The 20,815-nt window shown below is 55.0% G+C and overlaps 1 protein-coding gene across 4 annotated transcripts in view; it reads right to left on the bottom strand.

Moving 5' to 3' along the window:
* Positions 1–20,815, bottom strand: part of ADCYAP1R1 (ADCYAP receptor type I) — a 51,487-nt gene that overhangs the window by 18,657 nt on the left and 12,015 nt on the right. For all 4 annotated transcript variants that reach the window (XM_082471967.1, XM_082471964.1, XM_082471965.1 and 1 more), the window contains exons 3-9: positions 19,502–19,607; positions 7,850–7,957; positions 5,669–5,689; positions 4,383–4,424; positions 1,945–2,054; positions 1,212–1,309; positions 598–730 (exon numbers count right to left, since the gene is read on the bottom strand). In XM_082471967.1, coding sequence (XP_082328093.1) covers positions 598–730; positions 1,212–1,309; positions 1,945–2,054; positions 4,383–4,424; positions 5,669–5,689; positions 7,850–7,957; positions 19,502–19,607 — 618 coding nt within the window. The remainder of the gene's footprint in view (positions 1–597; positions 731–1,211; positions 1,310–1,944; positions 2,055–4,382; positions 4,425–5,668; positions 5,690–7,849; positions 7,958–19,501; positions 19,608–20,815) is intronic.

Here is a 20,815-nt window from a genome sequence, read left to right as displayed (position 1 = left end):
CCCAGGCTCATTCTCCCTGACTTTCCCATCCTGTCCCCAGTCCCCACAGGAGGGGCGAATAAGGAGGACCCTGCAGGAGCCTCCTTGGTAAAATAAAGGTTTCAGGCATCACATAGGTTAGGGGAATACCCCTGGCCCCCTGGAAATATCATAGATTCCCCCTCCAAGTGAGCCCTTTCAGGTCAAGGTCTTGTGCTCTGGGCTGTTCTTTCCCTCCTACCCCATCAAAGCCTATCTTTTCTGCTTACCTCCAAATGTATCAGAACTGGGGAGGTGGTCTGGAGGGAACCCCAGCCGATCAGCCCCTTGGCTCCATCTTGGGTTAAACGACCCGCGGCCAAGCCAGCCCTCTCTCTGAGCCTAGTCAAGTGGGACTTGACATTTCCACCCAACCCTCCTCAACTGCTCTGCCAAGGACACACAGAGGCCAAGGGACAGGAAGTAAAGCCACGCTGGGGTCTCACTGGCTGCTAGTAACCGCATGATCATTCCTGGGTTTCCGTGTTCACTGGGGTCGATGCCTTAATCTGCAGGAAAACACCTGGACGGCAGGGCGTCGCAGGCAGGGCCAGTCCTGGCAGGGCTCCGTGCACTCACAGTGGAGATGAAGCAGTGGTTGCTGTCCTGCTCAGCGTAGAGGATCCAGTCTTTGATGAAGACGGAGATGGCCCTCAGCATGAACGACACAAAGAGGTTCATATGGATGAAGTTTCGGGTGCAGTGCAGCTTCCTACACCAGCGGGCCAGGGAAGCAAAAGGCTTTGAAGTAAGGAACTCCACAGCCTTCCACCCTCCATCTCGGGGTCTGCTTTGGGCCGACTCCACGGCTCTGTCTCAAGGGGGTCCTCCACCTAGACCACCCCCTTCTTCCCACCTAGACTCTAAACCCTCGCTCACTCCCAGGCCCCTGCCACCTGGCCCCACGACTCCGTGACCTACTCCCTCCTGTGACCTCCCTTTATCTAGACCAGGAAGATAAAATGAGGAACGTAGGTCTCCTGCCCAGGGTCTTCCTTGCTGTGTGGCCCTGGACAAGTCAGTTGCCCTCTCTGGGATCAAGTTTCCCATCTCTTATCCTAGGGGTGGGGGAAAGGCCTTCCAAGGGACCTCCAGAGCTGACATCCAGGGAAGGAGTGGGAGGTGGGAGGGATGGAGCAAGGGCTCTGAGCTGGGGCGGGCCGCGCTCGCTCGAATGCTGCCCAGGGTCTCACCGGAAACGACACAGGATGACCATGGCAGTGGTGAGGGTGACGAGGGACGTGCTGTAGCCAACTGTGTACAGGGCCTTCACCGACAGGTAGTAATAATCCTGGAGCAGAGCACAGGACACGCAGGGCTCCACATGGGGCCTTCCCCCAGCCCCCAAGGAACTGCATCTGATCTCCCAGGCCAGGGCCTGCTGCCCAGCTCCTCCTTCCTCTCTTGTCTTGTTGATGGCCTCTCCTCCACTCCCCCATCAGTTCCTCCACCACCCCGACACCCCCAGCCCCCAGCACCCCCGAGCCACCTCCTCCCTCTGCAGGGTCCACACTGTTGAAAAGCTGAGTGCTGGCAGAGTGCAGGAGCACTGACCAGCCAGAACGGGGCCCAGCCTCATCCTGGAGGAGGAGCCAGGAGGCCCCCTGCTGGGCCCCACATTAACCCTTCAATGGCCGGGCCACAGAAAGGCTGTGTATCCTGAAAGAGTAGCTAGGGAGGTGGAGGACCCGGGCTGGGGGCCGGAGGAGCTCAAGCAGCAAACCAGTTGTTTCTCAGCCCAGAATGAGCGAAGGAAAGTCCTGCCCTCTCACGCAGCAGGCTACGCAGCAGGTGCTCATGAATGCTGCCTGGGGACCGGAGCTTCTGCATGTCCATCAGGAGGAGTCAAGGCCTCTGGGAGACACACCCTTCCACCCACCTTCTCAGCCTCATCCCTCCACCTCCAGGTGAGGAGCAGACACTCACCTGGTCCCCGGTCTCAGACTCGTACTCATCAAACCCACAAGCATCGAAATAATGAGGGAACGGCTCCGACCATCCATCCTCTGTGCAGTTCCGGCTCACCACCCTCACGCCTGCAGCAGAACAAAAACTCAGCGAGCCACTGCAATGATTGAAAAGGGCCCCAAAATTCTTAATCGAAAATTACTTCTTAAGTGGGAATTCCTGGAGATCCACATGCCCATCCGAGAAGCATGGCAGCTGAAGGTTCATGAGATCCTCCACTGTCCAAGGGAAAGTAGTAATTGCTTACCCTTTATACACAGGACCAGGAGGGTAGGAGGACAAGGTGCAAGCTGATCTCTAAACAAGGGGTGAGGGGACTGAGCCAGAACGAATCCAGCCTCCTTCTCCCTAGGGAAAGGCCTGAGCCCCTGCCCTAGGCCCTGGGTCAGCACTTGCCAAACTTCAGTGAGCAGAAGAATGACCTGGGATCACAAATGCAGATTCCAGGCCCAAAGATTCTGGCCCAGGAATCACCTCAGGTGGTGGTGCAGCAGGAGTTCTCGTCACACCTGGAGCTCTAGGTGATGCCTTTACCGGGAGCTCTGGGCCTTCCAGCAGCTGCAATATCCCATGTCAAGGGGACACGTGGCTGGCTTAATTAACAAGGACCAGACCTCCATTAACCTAGCATCAGATCTTATTAAGATACATATTTAGGCTTAAAAAAAAAAAAAAGACTTTGCCTTTTCAGGTTTAGAGGTCTGTTTCCTGTCACTAATACACTTTAATTTTCTTTTGCTCGACTTTAAAGGCCATTTTGCAGGACACCAGAGGGGGCAGGAGTCATCTGCTGGCTGCAGAGTGCAGTCCAGTCTGGTTTTCACCCCGCCTGGGTGCCTTTGGGCCTTTAATGATTGCTCGTTTCATCTTCCCCGCTCCTGATTGTCTAAAGGTGAATCACGGATGTCTGGGGAAAGGCAGAAGGCAGCAGCCACCTCTGCCTCCAGCCCAGCCCCTGAGTGTGGCCCCAGACTGACCCCTCTTCCCAGACTGGCTTCCTGGGAGTTTACCTGGTGTGTTAGGACACCTGGGGTTGGCTCTTCCTTTCAGGTTTCAGGGGCCAGAAAATCGTATACAAGAGACATCTGCATAAAAGAGGCTCCAACACCCATGTTGTTGGAAGAATCCCCCCCCCTCTGTGGCCAAGGCCACCTCTGGGGCACTCAGGAAGGGGGCAAGGGCAGAGGCCAAGAAAGGAGACCCCTACACTTTTCCAACCTCGTGTCCTGCTGGTTGAGTTGGAAGATCTAAGGCCAGTTCTTTTTAGGCAGGAGTCAGAAATGCACTTCCTGGGACTCTGGGAAGCAGCGGAGGGTGGGCTATCCTGCCATAAAGAGAGCTCTGCCCAGAGCGGGGAGACTGGTCTCCATCGCTGCTCAGATTCTGAGTCTTATGACCCAGGACAAAAAGGACATCTGGCAGGCCCAGGGAGAGAAGGGCTCACTTCTGTCCCACAGTTTGATGCCAAACGGTTCCTTCTTCCAGCAAATCTGTTTCAGGCTGCTACTGGCAACCTCTTTCCAAGTCCCTCTGAACGTTTCTTTCAGAAAGTCTGCACGTCCTAGGGGACCACGGCCTTGGCCAAGCCCTTCCCTTCCCTGGGTCTCCTCTCTGCTTTGCCCACATCGGGGTGGTGGGAAGATGAAAGGGAAGTCGCTTTGAAAAACATTTTTTTAAAAAAGTATCCTGGAGATACAAGCCATTTCCTTTCTTTTATTTTCCTTCTTTCTCTTTTTATAATACAGCGTGGGCTCAGAAAAGTATAAAGCTTTTTGTTCAGAACTATTCCATGAATCTGCCACTCTACTGTTCTGATAGAAATCTCCGGAAGATGTAGTACTCTCCAGATTGTCAACACCCTGCAGTGGCTGCACCTACTTCACTAGGCTGTTTTGCCCCAGCAACTTCGTAGGAGCACAGAATCTTAGGGCAGGGGTTCTCAAAGTGGGTGCCCTCCCCAGACCAGCCCATCAGCATCACCTGGGAGACTGGCTAGAAATGCACGTTCTCAGGCCCCACCCAGGCCTGCTAAATCAGACTCTGGGAGTGAGGTCCAGGAATCTGCTTTAACAAGCCCACTAGGTGACTTCTAAAGTATGAGAACCACTGTTCTACATATGGGAGTTCAACGCTATCAGAGACCACTTAACCAAGGAGCTCTTTCCCGAGATCTGTGCTTCCCTGAAATTGTATGCACAGTGTTCTGTCTGAGCACTTGCGTGCAAATTTCCATGGAGAAAATCCACAGCTTTATCAGAGAAGGAAAGCGAGCTGCCAAAGATCACACAGCCACAGAGAGGCATAGACCGGCCAGGAAGGAGGGGTTCCCCAAGTTCACGGGTTAGCAGATGCCCTCCCTCCAACCAGCCCATGGTAAACCCCAGCTCATCCCTTACCTGAGAGATCCAAGGAGTTACTGTCGGCAAAACCAAGCTCTCCTGCAAAACAGGTGTGAGCATGAGTCGGGACACCTGGCCATCAGCTTGCCAGGGCTATCCACTGCTTACTCTGCACCGTGGAAGGCCAAGGCTGCCCCTGGCCTGAAGGATGGGGGCTGGGGGGAGGTGGGATCTCGGCCAAGAGGCTGCATCACGCAGAGCGCCCACACACACCCGTCTGACACACTGCACCTTCCAATGCCATCTCATTTGCTTTGTATTTCTACGATGCTAATGGTGGCCCATGGCTCTGTTCTCCGCACTGGACCACAGGGAGTGGAAACGGGACATTGTCGGGAGGATGGGAGGGCCTCTGGAGTGGGAGAGGACTGCAAGAGGGTAACTGGGCCTTTCCTCTTTTTTTTGTAGGTCCCTGTCGTTTATCTATTTTATATAAAGGAGTGTGTATATGTTAATGCCAAACTCCTAATTTATCTCCACCCCCGCCTCCGCTATCCCCTGTGGTAACCATAAGTTTGTTTTCTATGTCTGTGAGTCTATTTCTGTTTTGTAAATAAATTAATTAACTGGGTCTTTTCAAGAAAAGGGCAAAGAATAGCAATATGGGTCCTGGGCTTGCATTTTTTCTTTGGTGCTCAACCCTCCATCTCAGCCCACAAACCACTCCCATCAAAGGCAACCCAGAACTCCGAAGACTTCCTCCTCAGACATTCTTTCTCTTTCTCTCCTGACTCTTTATTCCCACCTCCACCCTTTCTTTAGGCTGAATCTCCTGTTAGCAGTGAACCCCAATTTCCCCTCTACTTCTCAAAATTCTGTTTTCAAGGTTCAGCTGACATGCCACCTCCTCCAGGAAGCCTCCCCGACATCATCGTTATTCTGCCTGAATGCCACCTGGTTAGGTCTCTTCTACTCTGGAGCTTGCCATACATTCCAACTCCACATGTGGGCTCACTCACACAATCAGGCCTGTATGTGTACATATGCACGTGCCTATGCACGCGGGTGGGCTTGTTTGCTAACCCCTCCACAGGCGAGTGTCAACTTCCCAAACAAGCTCATGAGCACCCTGAGACCAAGAGCTCCATCTTCCATCCTCCTGTGTCTCCCCCACCTCCAGATGGCCAAGGAGGGAGGGGGTGGGGGGGAGGTGGGATGAACCCAGCCCCTGATGAGCGTCTCATTCCCCCCCCCACCCACTCCTAACAGTCAGAGCCAGGCTCCTGCCAGATGGACAGATGGACAGATGATCAGCAGTCTGTCCTCTCCAAGGTTCCTCTTACCGATGGTTTCCGTCTCCCAGACTGAAACAGAGAGAGACAGACAGACAGACAGAAAGACAGAGAGAGAGAGAACACAGAGGTGAGCAAGGGGGCTAAAGTCAGGTCTGCTCTCTCTGGGCCCTGCTGATGATTTCCTCCTCTTTCCCACTCCCAGACTCTGGAGAGAGGCTCTGCTGGGGGTGGCCAGAGGCATGAGAACTACAAGCTGGGGCTGGACCAGACACTGGAGACTTCTACGATTCCCTCGAGAACAGGACACAGTTAAAGAGAAATATCAGAGGCATGTGTAAGGAGGAGAGCGATCAACGCTCCTGTCTCTCCAATAGCCTGCAGAGCAACAACTATTACAATGAGCATGAGATTCAGCCCTGGGAACCAAGAAATAAAATGAAAAAACGCCACCTTCAGCTTTCTAAGTATTTAAGGCAAGTCTTCACTCATCCAGCTTTGTGAATGGAGATGCTAAAAAGCCCTGCCTTAATGAACCATTAAGAAGCAGGGGTAAATAACACATTCATTGTGCAATTGCCAGAGGGAGGCATAGAGTCTGAAGGAAAGTTTATCTTCAGAAAATTTTATTTTACTGCTGATTCATTTTACGTTTTTTTGTGGTTGAAAAGAAGTAGTCCTGCCATGGTACCTGACCCAGAGTAGCTGTTCCGTCAACTTTAAATAAACGACTGAACGAAAGGAGTACGTGAGTGGAGGAAGTGATTAAGTCGGTTTCTATAGGAATGAATTAGAACCTGGGCTGAATCAGCAGGCTGCCACCTCGCCTGACGTCCCACCATTCAAACTGTGCCTCTCGCTTCAGCACTTCCCATCCTGCCCTGGGTCACACCCAGTCCCCACGCTGTCAGGATGGAAGAGTTCAACTGCCACCCTCCTGCTGGGCTGGCTGGAGATTCTGGAGGTGGGAGGTGTGGCTAACAGGCCCCGCCCCGGAGGGGAAGTTGTGGGGAGGCGAGGCAGGGGTGCGGTGCAGCTAGACCCTGCCTCCTCTGGTCCTGGGCGGGGAGGCAGAGATGGGGCCCTGGCACCCCGATACAATGCCACTACCTCCCTCCGCCACCTCTTGCAAAAGCACCTTCCCCTCCAGGCACAGTCTAGGTTGCTGACTTAACAGGTGTGAAAGACTTTGCCGCTGCCTCTCACACACACATTAGGGACAGCGGCAGGCAGGATTCTGTAGTGAAGTGGAGCTTGGAGACTCTCCACTTCTGGAAGGACACTGGCTGAAGCCTTAGGCAGGTGAAGGACGAAGCTGAGACCTAGGTCTCAAGGGGCCCGAGCATGGCCGCACACACGTGTCTCAGACTCTCTAATCTCCTCAGGAGCCCCACCCTGTGTCCTCCTCAAACCAAGGCCCCAACCCAGGGCTCAGCGGTCCACGGGTGGTTCTCAGTACATCACCGGCCTGGAGCCCAGCCCCGCCATCTCTCCCCGCCCAGCCCAACTCAGCGCCCCTCAGCTTGCCACCCTGCTTCCCGTGACACCCCCAGGGTTGGGGTAGAGGGCCAGTCTGGCTCCAGGCCCCTCCCAGTGTCAATGTGGACTCATCAGCTTCCAACCTTCTTTAGGAGTCCACGAGGCCTCCACCAAAGACAGGAACAGGCCTGGAGAGACCACCAGACTCACATTCAAAGGAGAGACTCCCCAGAACCCCTTCCCCTCAGACACCTCCCCACGGAGAGGCGGTCACCCAGGCCTCTCTGAGTGAGTGATAATGGTGATAACATCAGCTAACACTTACCACTGACCATTAAGACATGCCCAGTCTCGCTAAGGGACTTCCATCTGCAGCTTCCACCTGGTTCCCCACAGTCACCATGCCACATTCCCATTTGACAGACTACAGACTAGGAAATGGGGGACAGAGGGGTGAATGCCCTGCTCAAGGTCCCCAGCTGGGTTAAGTGATGGAGTCCAAGTTCGAGAGCCCAGCCACAACGATGCACCTCCACGTGGACTTGCCACGTCTGAGGGGTGCTTCTGTGTCCCTGTGTGCACGAGGGTCCGTGATTTCATCTCCCCACCAGCGCATGAGCTCTGGAATGGGAAATATCTGCCTGCAGGGCGCCCTATGTCTCTGGTGCTTGTCTCTCAGAAAAGCCTGAGGTCCGAATATGGGGAGCAGGCTGGACCCAGAGTGGCCTGAAGAGGCCCCCGGGGGGAACCCACCTTGGTCTGGGTTGAAGATTCGGAAGAGCTCGGGGCAACTGACGAGGACCATCTCTCCCACGTGGGCAGGCTTCCAACATGTGATGTTGTCCCACATCCCAGGGCAGCCTGTGAGGAAGGGAACCATGGTGAGAGGGCATCCAGACGCCCACATACACACACACACGTAACACGCACACATCACCCTGCGTGAGCTCTTCCACGTCCCCAGGCTCCACATCACGGTGGGGTCCCACTTCACATCGACCTCCTCGGTGGGCCCTCCCTCTCCCTCGGGGGAGGGGCAGGAACCGTGTGGCCCGAGGATGCCGCTCCACGCCCTCCCCCCCCAGTCGCCCACCGCCTTTCAGGGCAGGCCTGGAGCAGGAAGATGACACGGAGCTGGGACCTGAAAAGGAGCATAAATTGGCCAGATGGGGGATGGGGAGGAGGGGAGAGGCCTGCAAAGCCCAGGCCCCGAACTGTGAAAGGGCTCGGAGCACAGAGAGCTAGGAGGCAGGGACCCCCTCAGAGGCCACTGTGGTGGCGAGGCACGCCCGGATCAGGCGGGCACCGAGGGACGGAGAAGAGCGAGGACAAACAGAGCTATTTAGGAATCGCCAAGACGGGTGACTCGCTGGACATGAGCCTGTGAGAAGGAGGAAGACGTTGAGCTTGGCGACCAGATTTTCAGACCTGGGGGGCTCAGTGGACCCTCCGACCCCTGTGCCTGCTCTCCTTCCAGCCCTTGCCAGCCTCTCTGTGGAGTTCTCTGTACTCCCATCACCACCTCCTCACCTCCCCTTCATACTTCCCCCCTCATCTGACTCCGGCCCTCCTCTCCACCGAGAGGCCTCTTGCCCTTACTGACCTCTCCGCCCTTACTGAGTGGGCCCCACCCTGCCCATCCCGACTGCATGCAGGGGCTTGTGTCTGCCCTGCCCTCGGCCCCTTGCCCCACTGCCCTTAAAGGAGACCACCAGGCCCAAGGACTTCAGGAGAGAATTACACAGACAACTCCCAACCCTGACTCCTGCACAACATGGGGGCTGCCTTCCATGGCTAGGGGCCTGCTGGATATCCCCACCTTGAAAGGCCCAAGACAATCCACACACAGCGTGTCCAAGACTCAACTCAGCATCTCCTACAAAACCCGATTTCCTGTCTCAGCCCCAGCTAGAACCCTGGCGTCACTCTTGCTTTGTCTCCTTCTCCTTCATGCTCCATAGCCGATTGGTCACCAAGTCCTGCTGGTTTGACCTCCGAATATTTGTGGAATCCACGCCCTACTCTCCATCCTTGCACTCCCACCTAGCTAAGGGCTGACCACCTTTCACTGGGACCATGGTTACAGCCTCCCCAGTGGTCTCCTCACTCAACCGCACAGAGCTGTGACCGTGAGCTCTTCCAAAGGAAGATGTGGCTGGGTCACACAGCCGCCACCCCCAGTGAGCACCATCCAGTGGTCCTATCACCTCAGCTCCTTAACGTGGTTCCTAAGGCCTGGCCCTTGCTTCTCACTCTGGCATGTGGGGCATGGGTGAGGCCCTGGGATGAGAGCTCACCCAGGGAAAGGACGTGATGTGAGAGGAGCATGGAACCCCACATTTTCCAGGCGGGCAGAGATGTAATCATGACAGGGGGGGCAAAGGCAGAGAAGGGAGGCAGCAGTGTGGTGTGTCTGACGGCAGAGTACAGACTTTCAGAAAAGGGACCACATGCTGCTGAGCGGTCTATAATAAGGGCTTGGGAGGGCTTCTCTGCCATGTATGGGACAGCCAGCGCTTGTCCCCACCCCACAGGACTGCTAGGAGGACTAATGAGTTCATACATGTAAAGCTCGCAGAAGAACGGCGGGCTCACTCAATGCATGCTCGCCGTTGTTATTACCATTAATTTCATTATTTCAATTAGGTGTCCCTGGGGATCATTCCCCCAAGAAAGAGAGATGAAACACAGCCCTACCAGGTGAGAAGAAAGGCCAGTGGAGGGCCACTGACAGACACAGAGGAAGCCCGGGCAGGTGCTGGGCAGGCACTGGGCAGGGATGGGGGCCCGGGGTGGTCCTCGTGAGCTCACAGCCTCTCTGTTGGGGTCCATGACTGACTTTCCGGTCCTGTTTGGACCAGAAGGCGCCCAAAGCTTCCAGGTGCAGAAAACCCTATCTCTCAGAACTCAGACCTGGCTACTTTAGAATTCACACCCAGTCACATTAGCCTATAGTATCCTGCTCCCAGAATGCCTGAGTTTGGGAGACAGAAGCATCATAGAAAGCTCTGAGGACAACCAACCAAGAAGATGAGGATGCTGGGGCCACATGAAGGGAGATGGGTCCCAGGTCTGTCACTGATGGCTCCTGTCCACCCATCACAGCAGGACTCCAACCTGCACGTGGCTGGTTATGACAACATATCCTTGAAAAAAGACCTAACAGTACATCTTTGGCCGCCATGGCCCGTGTTGACCGTGGAATGGTCATGGAGCGTGGCCGTGTCTGGCCCATGCCCTGGGAACCCCAGTCAACAGATGTTCCCTTAATGTGGAACATTAGGCCCTGGCACGGCCAGCTGCTTCTGCCAGCTGACGTTCCTAAGGCCTAGGACTCGTTATAGAGCGAGCGAACAGAGTCACAAGGGCCGAGGGGCAGGGAGGGACACAGGGCTCAGGTGGGGATGGCACAATGGGGAGGGGCTCCCAGGTTGGAGGGCAGAGGTGTGGAGGCAAGGCAGGGACCCATCCTCTTAACAGCTATTCACTGAGCACCTACAGTGTGCCAGGGCCCATCAGGCCCAGGGCTACGGAGGTCGAAAAAACAAATTTGAGAAGTTTGCATTTGAGGAGGGGGGGGGGGAGGGCAGGGTGTCCCCTCCACACCTGCAGGGCAGCCACAGACTTGTTTTCTTTTTTAAGTTTATTTATTTATTTATTTTTGGCCATACCGCGTGGCACGCATGGGGATCAAACCCGTGCCCTCTGCGTTGGAAGCGCAGAGTCCCAACTACCGGACCACCAGGGAAGTCCCAGACCTTCTGCCAAGGGCTCACTGCATAATTCTGGTAAGTCTCCATCCCCTCTGTCCTGATTCAGTTTCCCTCTGTGCACAGCAAGGGCTGGGTGTCTCTGAGGGGACTCCCAACTCTCAGTGATTAGAACTCAAATCGGGAAGAGATTGACTCAGGATATGCTGGGGCCCAGAAGGATGGCTGGGAGGCTGGGGCTGCCTTCCCTGGCCCCACTGCCAGGACAGACATCCTCAAAGGGGCATCTGCCAAGGTCCCCTCACCCTGCCCTGTGGCCTGCCACACTCTGGAAGTCCTCCTGGTTCTTAGCCTGAGTCCCCTCCATAGACTAAGGATCCTAGGGGCAAATTCCTGTAGCACCAGGGCAGGTATGAAGCCTGAAACTAGAACCCATAACTCCAGGGCCCAATCCCAGTGTCTGGGTTTAGGAGACTATGATATTGTGATATAATAAGAATTATGCATTTGGCCTTCATCCCGGATTCCTGGCACAGAGCTCCTAAAACCCTGGTAACATCCTGAGTGATGGTGTCAGAGGAGCATCTTTTGTTACTCATAAGCCCCTTTCAGCCATATCTGAGTGTATGCTAATGAAATGACTCTTGGAGGACTGGGGCTGATCCCCAGAGGAACCAACTATGTGATTAGTGAATTGGAATTTTCAGCCCCACCTCTCAACCTTGGGGGAGGGGAGAGGGGCGGGAAATCGAGTTAATCACCAATGGCCAATGATTTAATCAATCATGCCTACATAATGGAACATCCATATACCCCTAAACAATGGGATCTGGAGAGCCTCTGTGTGGGTGAACACATCCATGTGCCAGGAAGGTGGCACACTCCAAACTCCACAGAGACAGAAGCTCCCACACTTGGGATCCTTCTGGACCTCACCCTATGTACCTCTTCCTCTGGCTGGTCATTTATATCCTTTATAACATCTTTTATAGTAAACTGGTAAACGTGTTCCCGAGTTCTGTGAGCCATTATAGCAAATTATGGAGCCTGAGGAGGAGGCCATGGGAACTCCTGATTTGTAGCCAAGACACACTGAAGTGTGGGTAACCTGGGGACCCACGACTTGCAACTGGCATCTGAAATGGGGGAGCAGTCTCCTGAAGCTGACCCTTAACCTGCTGGGTCTGTGCTAACTCCAGGTAGTTAGTGTCAGATTTGAATTGAATTGTAGGGACATCCAGTGGGTATCCGGAGAAAACTGGAGAATTGCTTGGTATGGAAAAGCCACACATTTGGTGTCAGAAATGCTGTGAAACAGTTTTGCTTTATGGGACAATGTCCCCGACCCCATCGGGAGCTTTCAGCCATCCACACACCTCTCTGGCCTGCATCACTGGGGTCACAGGAGACGCAGGTCACCATCTCGGGGCTTCCCAGGATGCCCTGTGCACACTTCTCCTGTAATTATCACCTCCTGGTCTGACCCACACAGGAAGAGAGGTGGTGTCTGTCTCCTCTCCTGTTCTTGATGGGGTCTGCTCTGGCCTCAGGAGCCTTGGAGCTGAATCCTCCCAGGAACGTTTTCCAGGGAGATGAGGATGGGATTTGGGCTCCTGAGAGCGCCTTGGGTTTTTCTAACTAAGGACAGCAACTCATTTTCCTTCCACGCCCACAAAACACATCCAGTTTCTCTTTCCCCATCTGCTCCAGACTCCAGTCCCAACAAAGCTTAGTTCTGCTGAGGCTAGAAGATTTCAAGATGCCTTTTCTCCCCCGCCCCCCTTCTCCTTTTACCTTTTGTGTGTCTTCTCTTTCCCCTTCCCTTCCCTCTTCTTCACTCATTTATTCAAGAAATATTAAGTGCCTGTTACAAGTTAGACACCAAAGAGCAAAAGTGGGGTGAATAAACCCCCCCGGTCTGTGCCCGCACAGGGCTTATAGCCTGTGGTCATGGGAATGAGTTTGGATTTAATGCCAAATGCTGAGAAAACCTTGGATGGTGTATTACTTTCCTGTTGCTGCTATAACAAAGCAAACTTGGTGGCTTAAAATGACACAATTTCTTATCTTACAGTTCTGGAGGTCAGAAGTCTCACTGGGCCAAAGTCAAGTTGTCAGCATTCCTTCTGGAGGCTCTAGAGGAGAATCTGTTTCCTTGTCTTTTCCAGGTTCAGGAGGCCACCCACATCCCTTGACCTGCGGCCACTCTCTCCATCTTCCAAGCCAGTAGCATAGCATCCTCAAAGCTCTCTCCTCTTACCCTCCTGCTGCCTCCTGTCACCCATAAGGACGCTTGTGACTACACTGGATCCACCTGAATAATCCAGGCTACTTGCTCCATCTTAATTATACCTGCCAAGTCCCTTTTGTCATGTAAGGCAACACATTCACAGGCTTTGGGGATTAGGACGTGGGCATCTTTGGTGGGGGCATTATTCTGCCTCCCACAGATGGGTTTGAAGACGCAGTCACGTGATCTGATTCAGCTGTGTGGGAAGGTAATATATTTCAAGAGCAGGAAAGCAAACATGGAGACATGTCTGTCAGGATATGGCAGCAGTCCAGAGGAGGGTGGTGGGGCTCGATTAGGAGCCATGGCAGCCAAGGTAGAAAGGAGTTCTGCGTAGGAGAGTCTGTAGGCAGGACTGACAGGACTTGGTGACACACTGGCTGGACCCAGCCGGTGAGTGTGCCAGGGAGCGTTGTGAGTGAATGCTCACCCATGGGAAGTGGGGGGAAGTGACGAACAGGTCTCAAAAACATCCCTCACAGACTCCATACCCTTTCTCTCTCTCTCTCCCCTCTCTGCAGCATCCCTGGAGACCGCATATCCAGTGTGGCAGTGTTGCGAGATGAAAGGAGCCTGGATCTCTGAAGGACCAGGCAGAGTCGAACTCCACCTCCCACCTCTGCTGACCACGCTGGCTGGTGACGTGTGCAAGCAAGAAATGTTATGGTGCTAAGTCTCTGAGATGTTAAGGTTCATTTGTTACCGCAGCATGGTCTAGGCTACCGTGACTGATGCGCGGAACGGGAGAGAGGGGCCAAGGATGGCACCTGGGTTTGAGTGTCTAGATGGCTGGCTAGCTGAGCCACTCGCCACAGTGGGGAGGGCTGGATGAGAAGCAAGTGCTGGAGGGAATCGGCAAGCTGGAACTCAAGAGTGTCATCTGGGGTATGTTTAGTTTGAGATGATGCGAAGAGCCAAGTGAAGCTAGATTTCAAATAGGCAGTTAGACAAATTTCTGGCGTTCAGCGGGGAAGTTGGAACTGGAAGAAGAGAACGGGAAGTGGTCGGCACAGGGAGGCTCTGTAGGGCCGTGGACCCAGATGATATGTCCAGTGAGAGGGCGTAGATTTGAGAAGAAAAAAAGAGAAGAGACTAGGGCCTGGCCCCAACAGAAGAGATGCCACCACTCAGAAGAGGAGCCGGCAAAGAAGACTCAGGAGGGGTGGCCAGAAATACAAGGAAAACCAGCAGACGCTGGTGACACAGCAGCAGGAAAGCCTGCTTCAAGGAGGAGGTGGTCAAGTGCATCAGACACGGCTGCGGGGTCGAGAAAGTTCCTGTCCTCTTCTTCCCCGTGCAGAGGAAATAAGAACCGACCCTCTTCCCTGGGAGAACTCTCCACTCTGACACCCCAAGCACCCTTCCGATCTACCCCCCTTGTGCCCCAATTCTACACGAAGCCTGCCTGTGCCCTCCTGGCTCAGTCTGTCCCGCCGAAAGCCGCTATGGGACTTGATGGGAGGAATTCAGGCACCGGGGGATTCCCACTCGGGGGGAGAATGCTGGGCACACTCTCCGGGGCTGCTCCCACTAAGATGCTGACACACAAAGCAGCCAAGGAGAGGCAGTGCCTTGCGACAGCAGGAGGGGAAAAGACCGCTTGCGCAGGTTGAATGGAGAGAGAACGCAAGAGCCATTAGCCCCGACTGGAACAAAATAAGGAGCTAATCTCGGGTTGTCATGGTGATGATTCTGTCCAGTTCCACACAGTGTTCAAAACTCATGAGACCAGGGGCGCCAAGGGGACTCAAACAAAGGCGCAGTCCTCTCTTTGAGAAGCTGCCTGAGGATGCCTGGGTATTGTTAGAACAAGCCCCTCATTTCGGCATGCGATTCACGGGTAAAAAATGATTCGATTTACTGAAATCTACCTTACAGCCAATGTTTCTGATCCATAAAATGAGAACCAGCTGTGAATTCCGTGCTGGGGGAGTGGAGGAAGGACTAGAGATGCAGCCCTCCCCTCTGGAAGTCAGTGGTTCTCAAAGTGCGGACCCCAGAGCAGAAGCGCCACCGGGAGCTTGCCAGAGATACAGACACTCGGGCCCCATCAAACCCACTGAGTCAGAAACTGGGGCTGGGCCCAGTAATCTGGGTTTTAACAAGCCTTCCAGCAGGTTCTGATACAGGCTTAAGCCTGAGAACTACGGACCAAAGGAAAACAGGTTTGGACAGAAACAGAACCCTTTGTCAGATTTGGGGAGCGAGTTCCACAGAGGGAGGGTCCCTACAGACGCCGCCCCCTCCCCACGCTGGGGGTCTGTTCGTTCTCAGAGCAGCTGGGAGGCACAGACAAGAAGCTGATCGTGCTCCGAGGATGGGGAGCCTGGGCCCAGCCTTGCAGTGGTTCCCCCGCCCTCCTCCAGGCCTCTCTTCTGGTGAGGGTGGAGCTGGGGGCTAGGATACACACTCTGCAGCCTGGACAGGCCTCAGAGGCTGGGTCAGAATAGCAATGAGCAGGCTTTCTTGTCCCTCCTCCAAGCCACTTCCCTCCTGCCCCTGCCAAGGCTGCTTCAGGCCTCCCTCTTCCATCTTCTCCAGAGTATGGGGCGTGGGACCCCCAAGGAGGACCACACCTGACCAGCCCACTTAGATGCAGGGAAGGCCTCCAGACTGATGCAAGCCCGCAGTCCCACAAAGAGGACGTGCTGGCAGGACTCACCCTGGGCAGGCAGGCTGGCCGGGCTGAGCCGAGAGAACAAAGCGGCCAGCCCAGCAGGCAGTGCCTGTGCCCTGTGTGGGTCTGGGGACGCTCCAGAGAGGACGCGCTGGTTCCCACGCACAGGAGTCCTTTCTGCTTCTCTCTGGGCACAAGAGCACTGCAGCACAGAGGGCCCTCCCTGGCTGGGACAGCAGACCTGGGTCCTGTCCCAGAACTGGCTCTGGCCCTCGGTGTGACTTGGCCAGCGACACCCAACTCTGGCCTCAGCCTCTCCGTGTGTCACATGATACAGCCGGACCTGGTGCTGTCTCAAGTTCTGTTTAGCATTCAGGAGTTTGGAATGAGGGACAAAACCACTAAATATATCACCTCAACAACGGTCCCAATAAACATCTTTAAAACCCACCAGGGACGCTGTGGACAAAACCACCCAGTCAGAAAGCTTGCTTTCACCCTCCACTATCTTACCTATATTTTCTACCCCCTTCAGCTGCCTGCTGAGCTCCGGTGCCCCTCCCCAGCATACCTCTGTCCCTCGGCTTCCATCCTGAAGGCCCCTATATGCATTGCGGTCCCACGTTCTCTTTGCGGTGGAGGTCCCAGGATCAGTGAGGGATATGGATTTGAGGGGATGCAGGTGCCCTCCTGGGAACCCCTCACCATCCCCCCCAACCACACGTACATGCCACAGACACGCCTCCCCTCTAACAGATCAGTGTCTTCATTCCAATGCACTCACTTTATGGGATTTAAAAGATCATGGGGACATACAAGTAATATATATATATATATATATATATATATATATATAAATACATAAAAATATATATCCAAGCATTGTTGTGAATACACACTCACAGTCACTGGAACAAGCTGACAGATTTTCTTTTTCAAGTGTGTTTCCGGGACATCGGCTGACCCCTGGCCAGCGTTCTGTGCATGGTGCATGTGCTCGGGACAGAACGGGCAGGGGAGGCGCAGAGAAGGGGTACAGCAGGAGGGCTGGCCTCTCTCATTTCACCCCAAGCACAGATATTAATACCATAATGCTGATTCTTGCTTATAGTCAGATTGGACTCTTGGCTCCCAGCCGGGTTTGCCTGGACGCTGGGGGCTGCTCTCTGGCCCAAGTTGACATAAGCACCCTGGTGGAGGCTATTCTCTGGCCAACCCAGTGGCTCTCAAACTTGGATACACTTTAGAATCGTCGGGAGGCTTTTAACACGTGCTCTCAACAAGTCCCCCTGTCCAAATGCCAATCACGCTGGTGTGGGGAGGGCCTGGCCATCAGCATCTTTAAATTCTCCCAGAAGCTCTGCAGGCCCCGCCCCTGGCTTTGCCCTCACTCCGCCCGGGCTGGACACCTAAGATCCCAGCTCGTCATGTGAGTTGAATGAGTGCAGGAGAGCGTGAGGGGATAAGTGAGCGAATGAATGAGCAGGTGGATGGGTCACTGAAATTCTTCCACGGGCTTGGGGTCCTTTGACCAGGTTCAGGTTTGGGGGTGACCGGACTCACAGGGCCCCCGAGGCAGGGCTAGAAGAGGGAGGTCCAGGCCGGGTCCTGGGGAAAGCTGGAGGGATGGCAGCTCAGGGGAAGCTACCACTGCCGTCCCCTCCGACCTCCGACTCCAGTGGCGGCAGACGTGCAACACACAGATACCCGCTCCCGGACCCTCAGCCACGCGTCCCTCTAGCCCATCCCCACCGACTCCAATGCAGGGTTCCAGACCTAGGGGCGGACTCACTCCCCTCCCCCACCCGCCTCTTGCTGCTGTGGTTGCCTCAGCCCAGAACGTTCTCCCCAGTCATCCATCCCTCAGCTCTCACCTGCCATCAAGTGCCTCCTCCTCCCTAGGGCCTAACTCAGGGGTTCTTAGCCTAGTTTCTCGTCAGAATCACCTGGGGAGCCTCTAAAAACCACAGTGACTACAATGGAGTGAGGTTCTGGTTTAACTTGTTTGGATTGTGTCTTGGGTGCATTTTCCTCAAAGCTCCCTGGTGACTCTGACGTACAGCCAGGTCTGAAAGGACCTGATGTAAACGCCACCTTCTCCATGAATCCTTCCCCACAGAGAATTCCTTTCATCGTCCTCTCCTGAGCATGCCTGGGGGTGACAGCCCCTCCCGGCAGCACTGGTCTGCCCCTCCTGGGGTGGTTTCCATCCTTCCAGCTGCCTCACTCATGCTCACACCTCCGCCTGGATGCCCCTGTGGGGGAAGGCGGGGGGGCTTGTCCTCTCCCTGCCCAGGGCTCCACAGGTGCAATTCGCCTGCATGCCTGCTGGCCCAGTCCCAGCCCCGCATCCCACCTCGACCCATCCCTACAGACGCTTCCTACTACTCGATCCCAAGTATATCTGAGACCTGAGAAGCAGGAACAATGGCCCCGGGTTGGGAGGGAGGGCACCTGGGTTCCAGGCCCACCTGAGCCTGATACTCCCCCTTCCCATGGTTCTAAAGAGTCACTGCCCTCCAGGCTCCACATTCCCATCCCCTAGACAAGAGGCCTGGACAAGATATTCTTTGAGTCTCCTGCAACTGTGCACCCATCTAGGACCCCTGCCTCGGTTTCCCTGGCTGGTGAGGCCTCAAATCCACTTTTGGCCTCAGTTAGAGCTGAGCAAGAGCTCACCTGGAGGGAAAGGCCAGCATGGCTGGGAGTGATTCCATTACCAGTTAATGCCTGCTGAGCTGACTGGCTAGGGAGCCCAGCCCAGCGGGACGATTGCATTTAACTGGGCTGCAGACTAATCAAGCATTTAAACAGATGGTGCTCAGAAGAGCTCCCTGTAAATGGGGAGGATCGGGGGGAAAAGTGGACCCCTCTAGGGTGGGTGGAGAACCCCACCTCCAGTGACTGAGGCATGAGAGAATCTGGCGAGTCCTCCAGTGACGCCCCCTACCCCCAAATCCCCAACTTCCCACACAGACCCTCTCCCTGGCCCTGCTGGAGTCAGGAAGCTGAGGGTACCCTTGCTCTATGGGCCTCAGCGTCCCATCTGCACAGCAGGGGAGTTAGGAGGAAAGGGGTTACACAGGACAACTGGTTCTCAGCCGGGGCCATGCCACTCCCTTGGGACATCTAGAAAAGTGAGGCTTTTGGGACTGTCATTGAGATCAGGGGGTGTTAGGGGTATCTAACGGGAGAGCTAAGGCCACTAAATGTCCTGCAGTGCGTGGTACCATCCAGCACAAGGAAGCGGCATCAGGCCCCCCAGGCTGGTAGCAGCCCCAGGAGAATAGCAGCACCAGACACGCACAGGACTGGGGTTCTGCTGCCTTGTTCTCTGCCTTCTGATGGAGTGAGCCAAGGAGACGGGAATGATCCCACACCTCATGCTCTGGGGGGACCAGGTGCTCTCTAGCTCGGCCACCAGCAACAGCTGTGTCCCTTCCACCACCAGGCCCAGGCGGCCTGCTAACGAGCTCTCTGACAGCCACTGCTCAGCCCAGACACCAGCTCTATCCCAGCTCCCATGGGAGTGAAGGCGGCCACGTCCAGTCACCCGGAATAGCCCCTTCCAGAGGGAGGCATCCAGGGCAGGCCATCCCCAAGGAGGGCAACCCCAGTGTCACTGCCTAGAGCAGATCCAGGGCTCCATCACCCCAAAGGGCTTTCTGAAGGACCCAGGGACCTGTACCCTCCACTACTTTCTATAAGTTGGCCAGAGGCTGGGACATGACTTCTAAGGCTGGCCTGGATGTGCCAGGGGTGGTGGCCCTCCCCGCCACCCTCCTCACCTGGGGAGGAGTCATTCAAGCCCAGCAGCTCGTTGGCCCTCTGGATCTTCTCCAGGCACATGGCTTGCTCTTTCTTGAACATGCAGTCAGAGTGCATGGCGGTAGCCTGCAGGAGGCACAGGGGATAGACGGTGAGAAGGAGCAGGGAGGTTCACCTACAAGCCCTGCTACCTAAGCCTCAGGGGCAGCGGGGGAAGGGGAGCGACAGAAGCAGGAAGACGATAGTGACAGAGAGATTTCAGAGCCAGCGGGGACCCTGCCTCCACTTCGTCACAGATGCCATGGGGACTCTTCCCCTTCACCAACTCAGTGTGGGACCTGGGCAGATCCCACCCGCTTCCTGGGTCTCAGTTTCCATGTCTTATAATAACATTAGCAAGCACACACAGAGCACTGTACTAACTGAGTGCATTACTCTGTCATATGCACGCATATATATATCAAGAGTACTACAAAGCAGGCACTATTTTTACCATTTCCCATTCTACAGATGTGACACTTAAGCACAGAGATGTTACGAAACTTGCTCAGGGTCACACAGTTTAGTAGTCTGTACAGCCAGGATTCAAACCCAGGCACTCCAGCTCCAGAGACCACGAGGCTACAAGTGCACTTTAGGGGAGCAAGCAGGGGGTGAGAGAGAGGAGGGGCTGAGAGAGCTCATCCTCTCTCTCCTCTGGGGGCCCGGGAGCTGCAGGTGAAGGACAGTGGTAGTCTTCCGTGGGGCTTAGTAGCCACTCTCATCTACTCCTGCCCCATGTGACAAAGGAGGAAACTGAGGCTCAGAGAAGTTTAGAAACTCCTGCCCAAGGTCACACGGCTGGTTAGTGGCAGATACTGGATTTAAGTGTAGGACCAAGTAACTTCAAAGCCCACGGATGCTATCACGACAGCTGCATCCTAATGTCGTCACTTCAACTCAAAACTCCAGGGCAGGGATGGTTCCATAAGGGGATGCTGGCGAGTGTGGAGGCAGGCACAAGGCATCCCAAGCTGCCGAGAGCAGTGCTCAGGGATCCAGTCTAGCTCTGACTGTTCACAGATGTGCACGGAAAGGGATGAGCTTGTCTGTGGTCACACAGTAAGTCAGGGCAGAGGCAGGACCGGCACCCAGGGCTCTGAAGACAGCTGCATCCATGCTGGTCAGAATTCCCAGGTTGAGGGGCAGGGGCCAATGCCTGGGCACCCTGCACCACATCCCTCTTGCTCAGAGACATGAGCAGAGAGCAGCCTTCTGAGCTCTAACCTGCCAGAGACTAGTGAGCTGGGGACCAGGATCACAAGAGCCTTCCGCGGCCTTGACGAGGGCCCCTG

The sequence above is a fragment of the Balaenoptera physalus genome (genome assembly GCF_965194825.1).
Source record: "Balaenoptera physalus genome assembly, chromosome: 8".
NCBI lineage: Eukaryota > Metazoa > Chordata > Mammalia > Artiodactyla > Balaenopteridae > Balaenoptera > Balaenoptera physalus.
The sequence above is the reverse complement of the archived record's forward strand: the minus strand, read 5'-3'. Positions and strand labels throughout refer to the sequence as shown.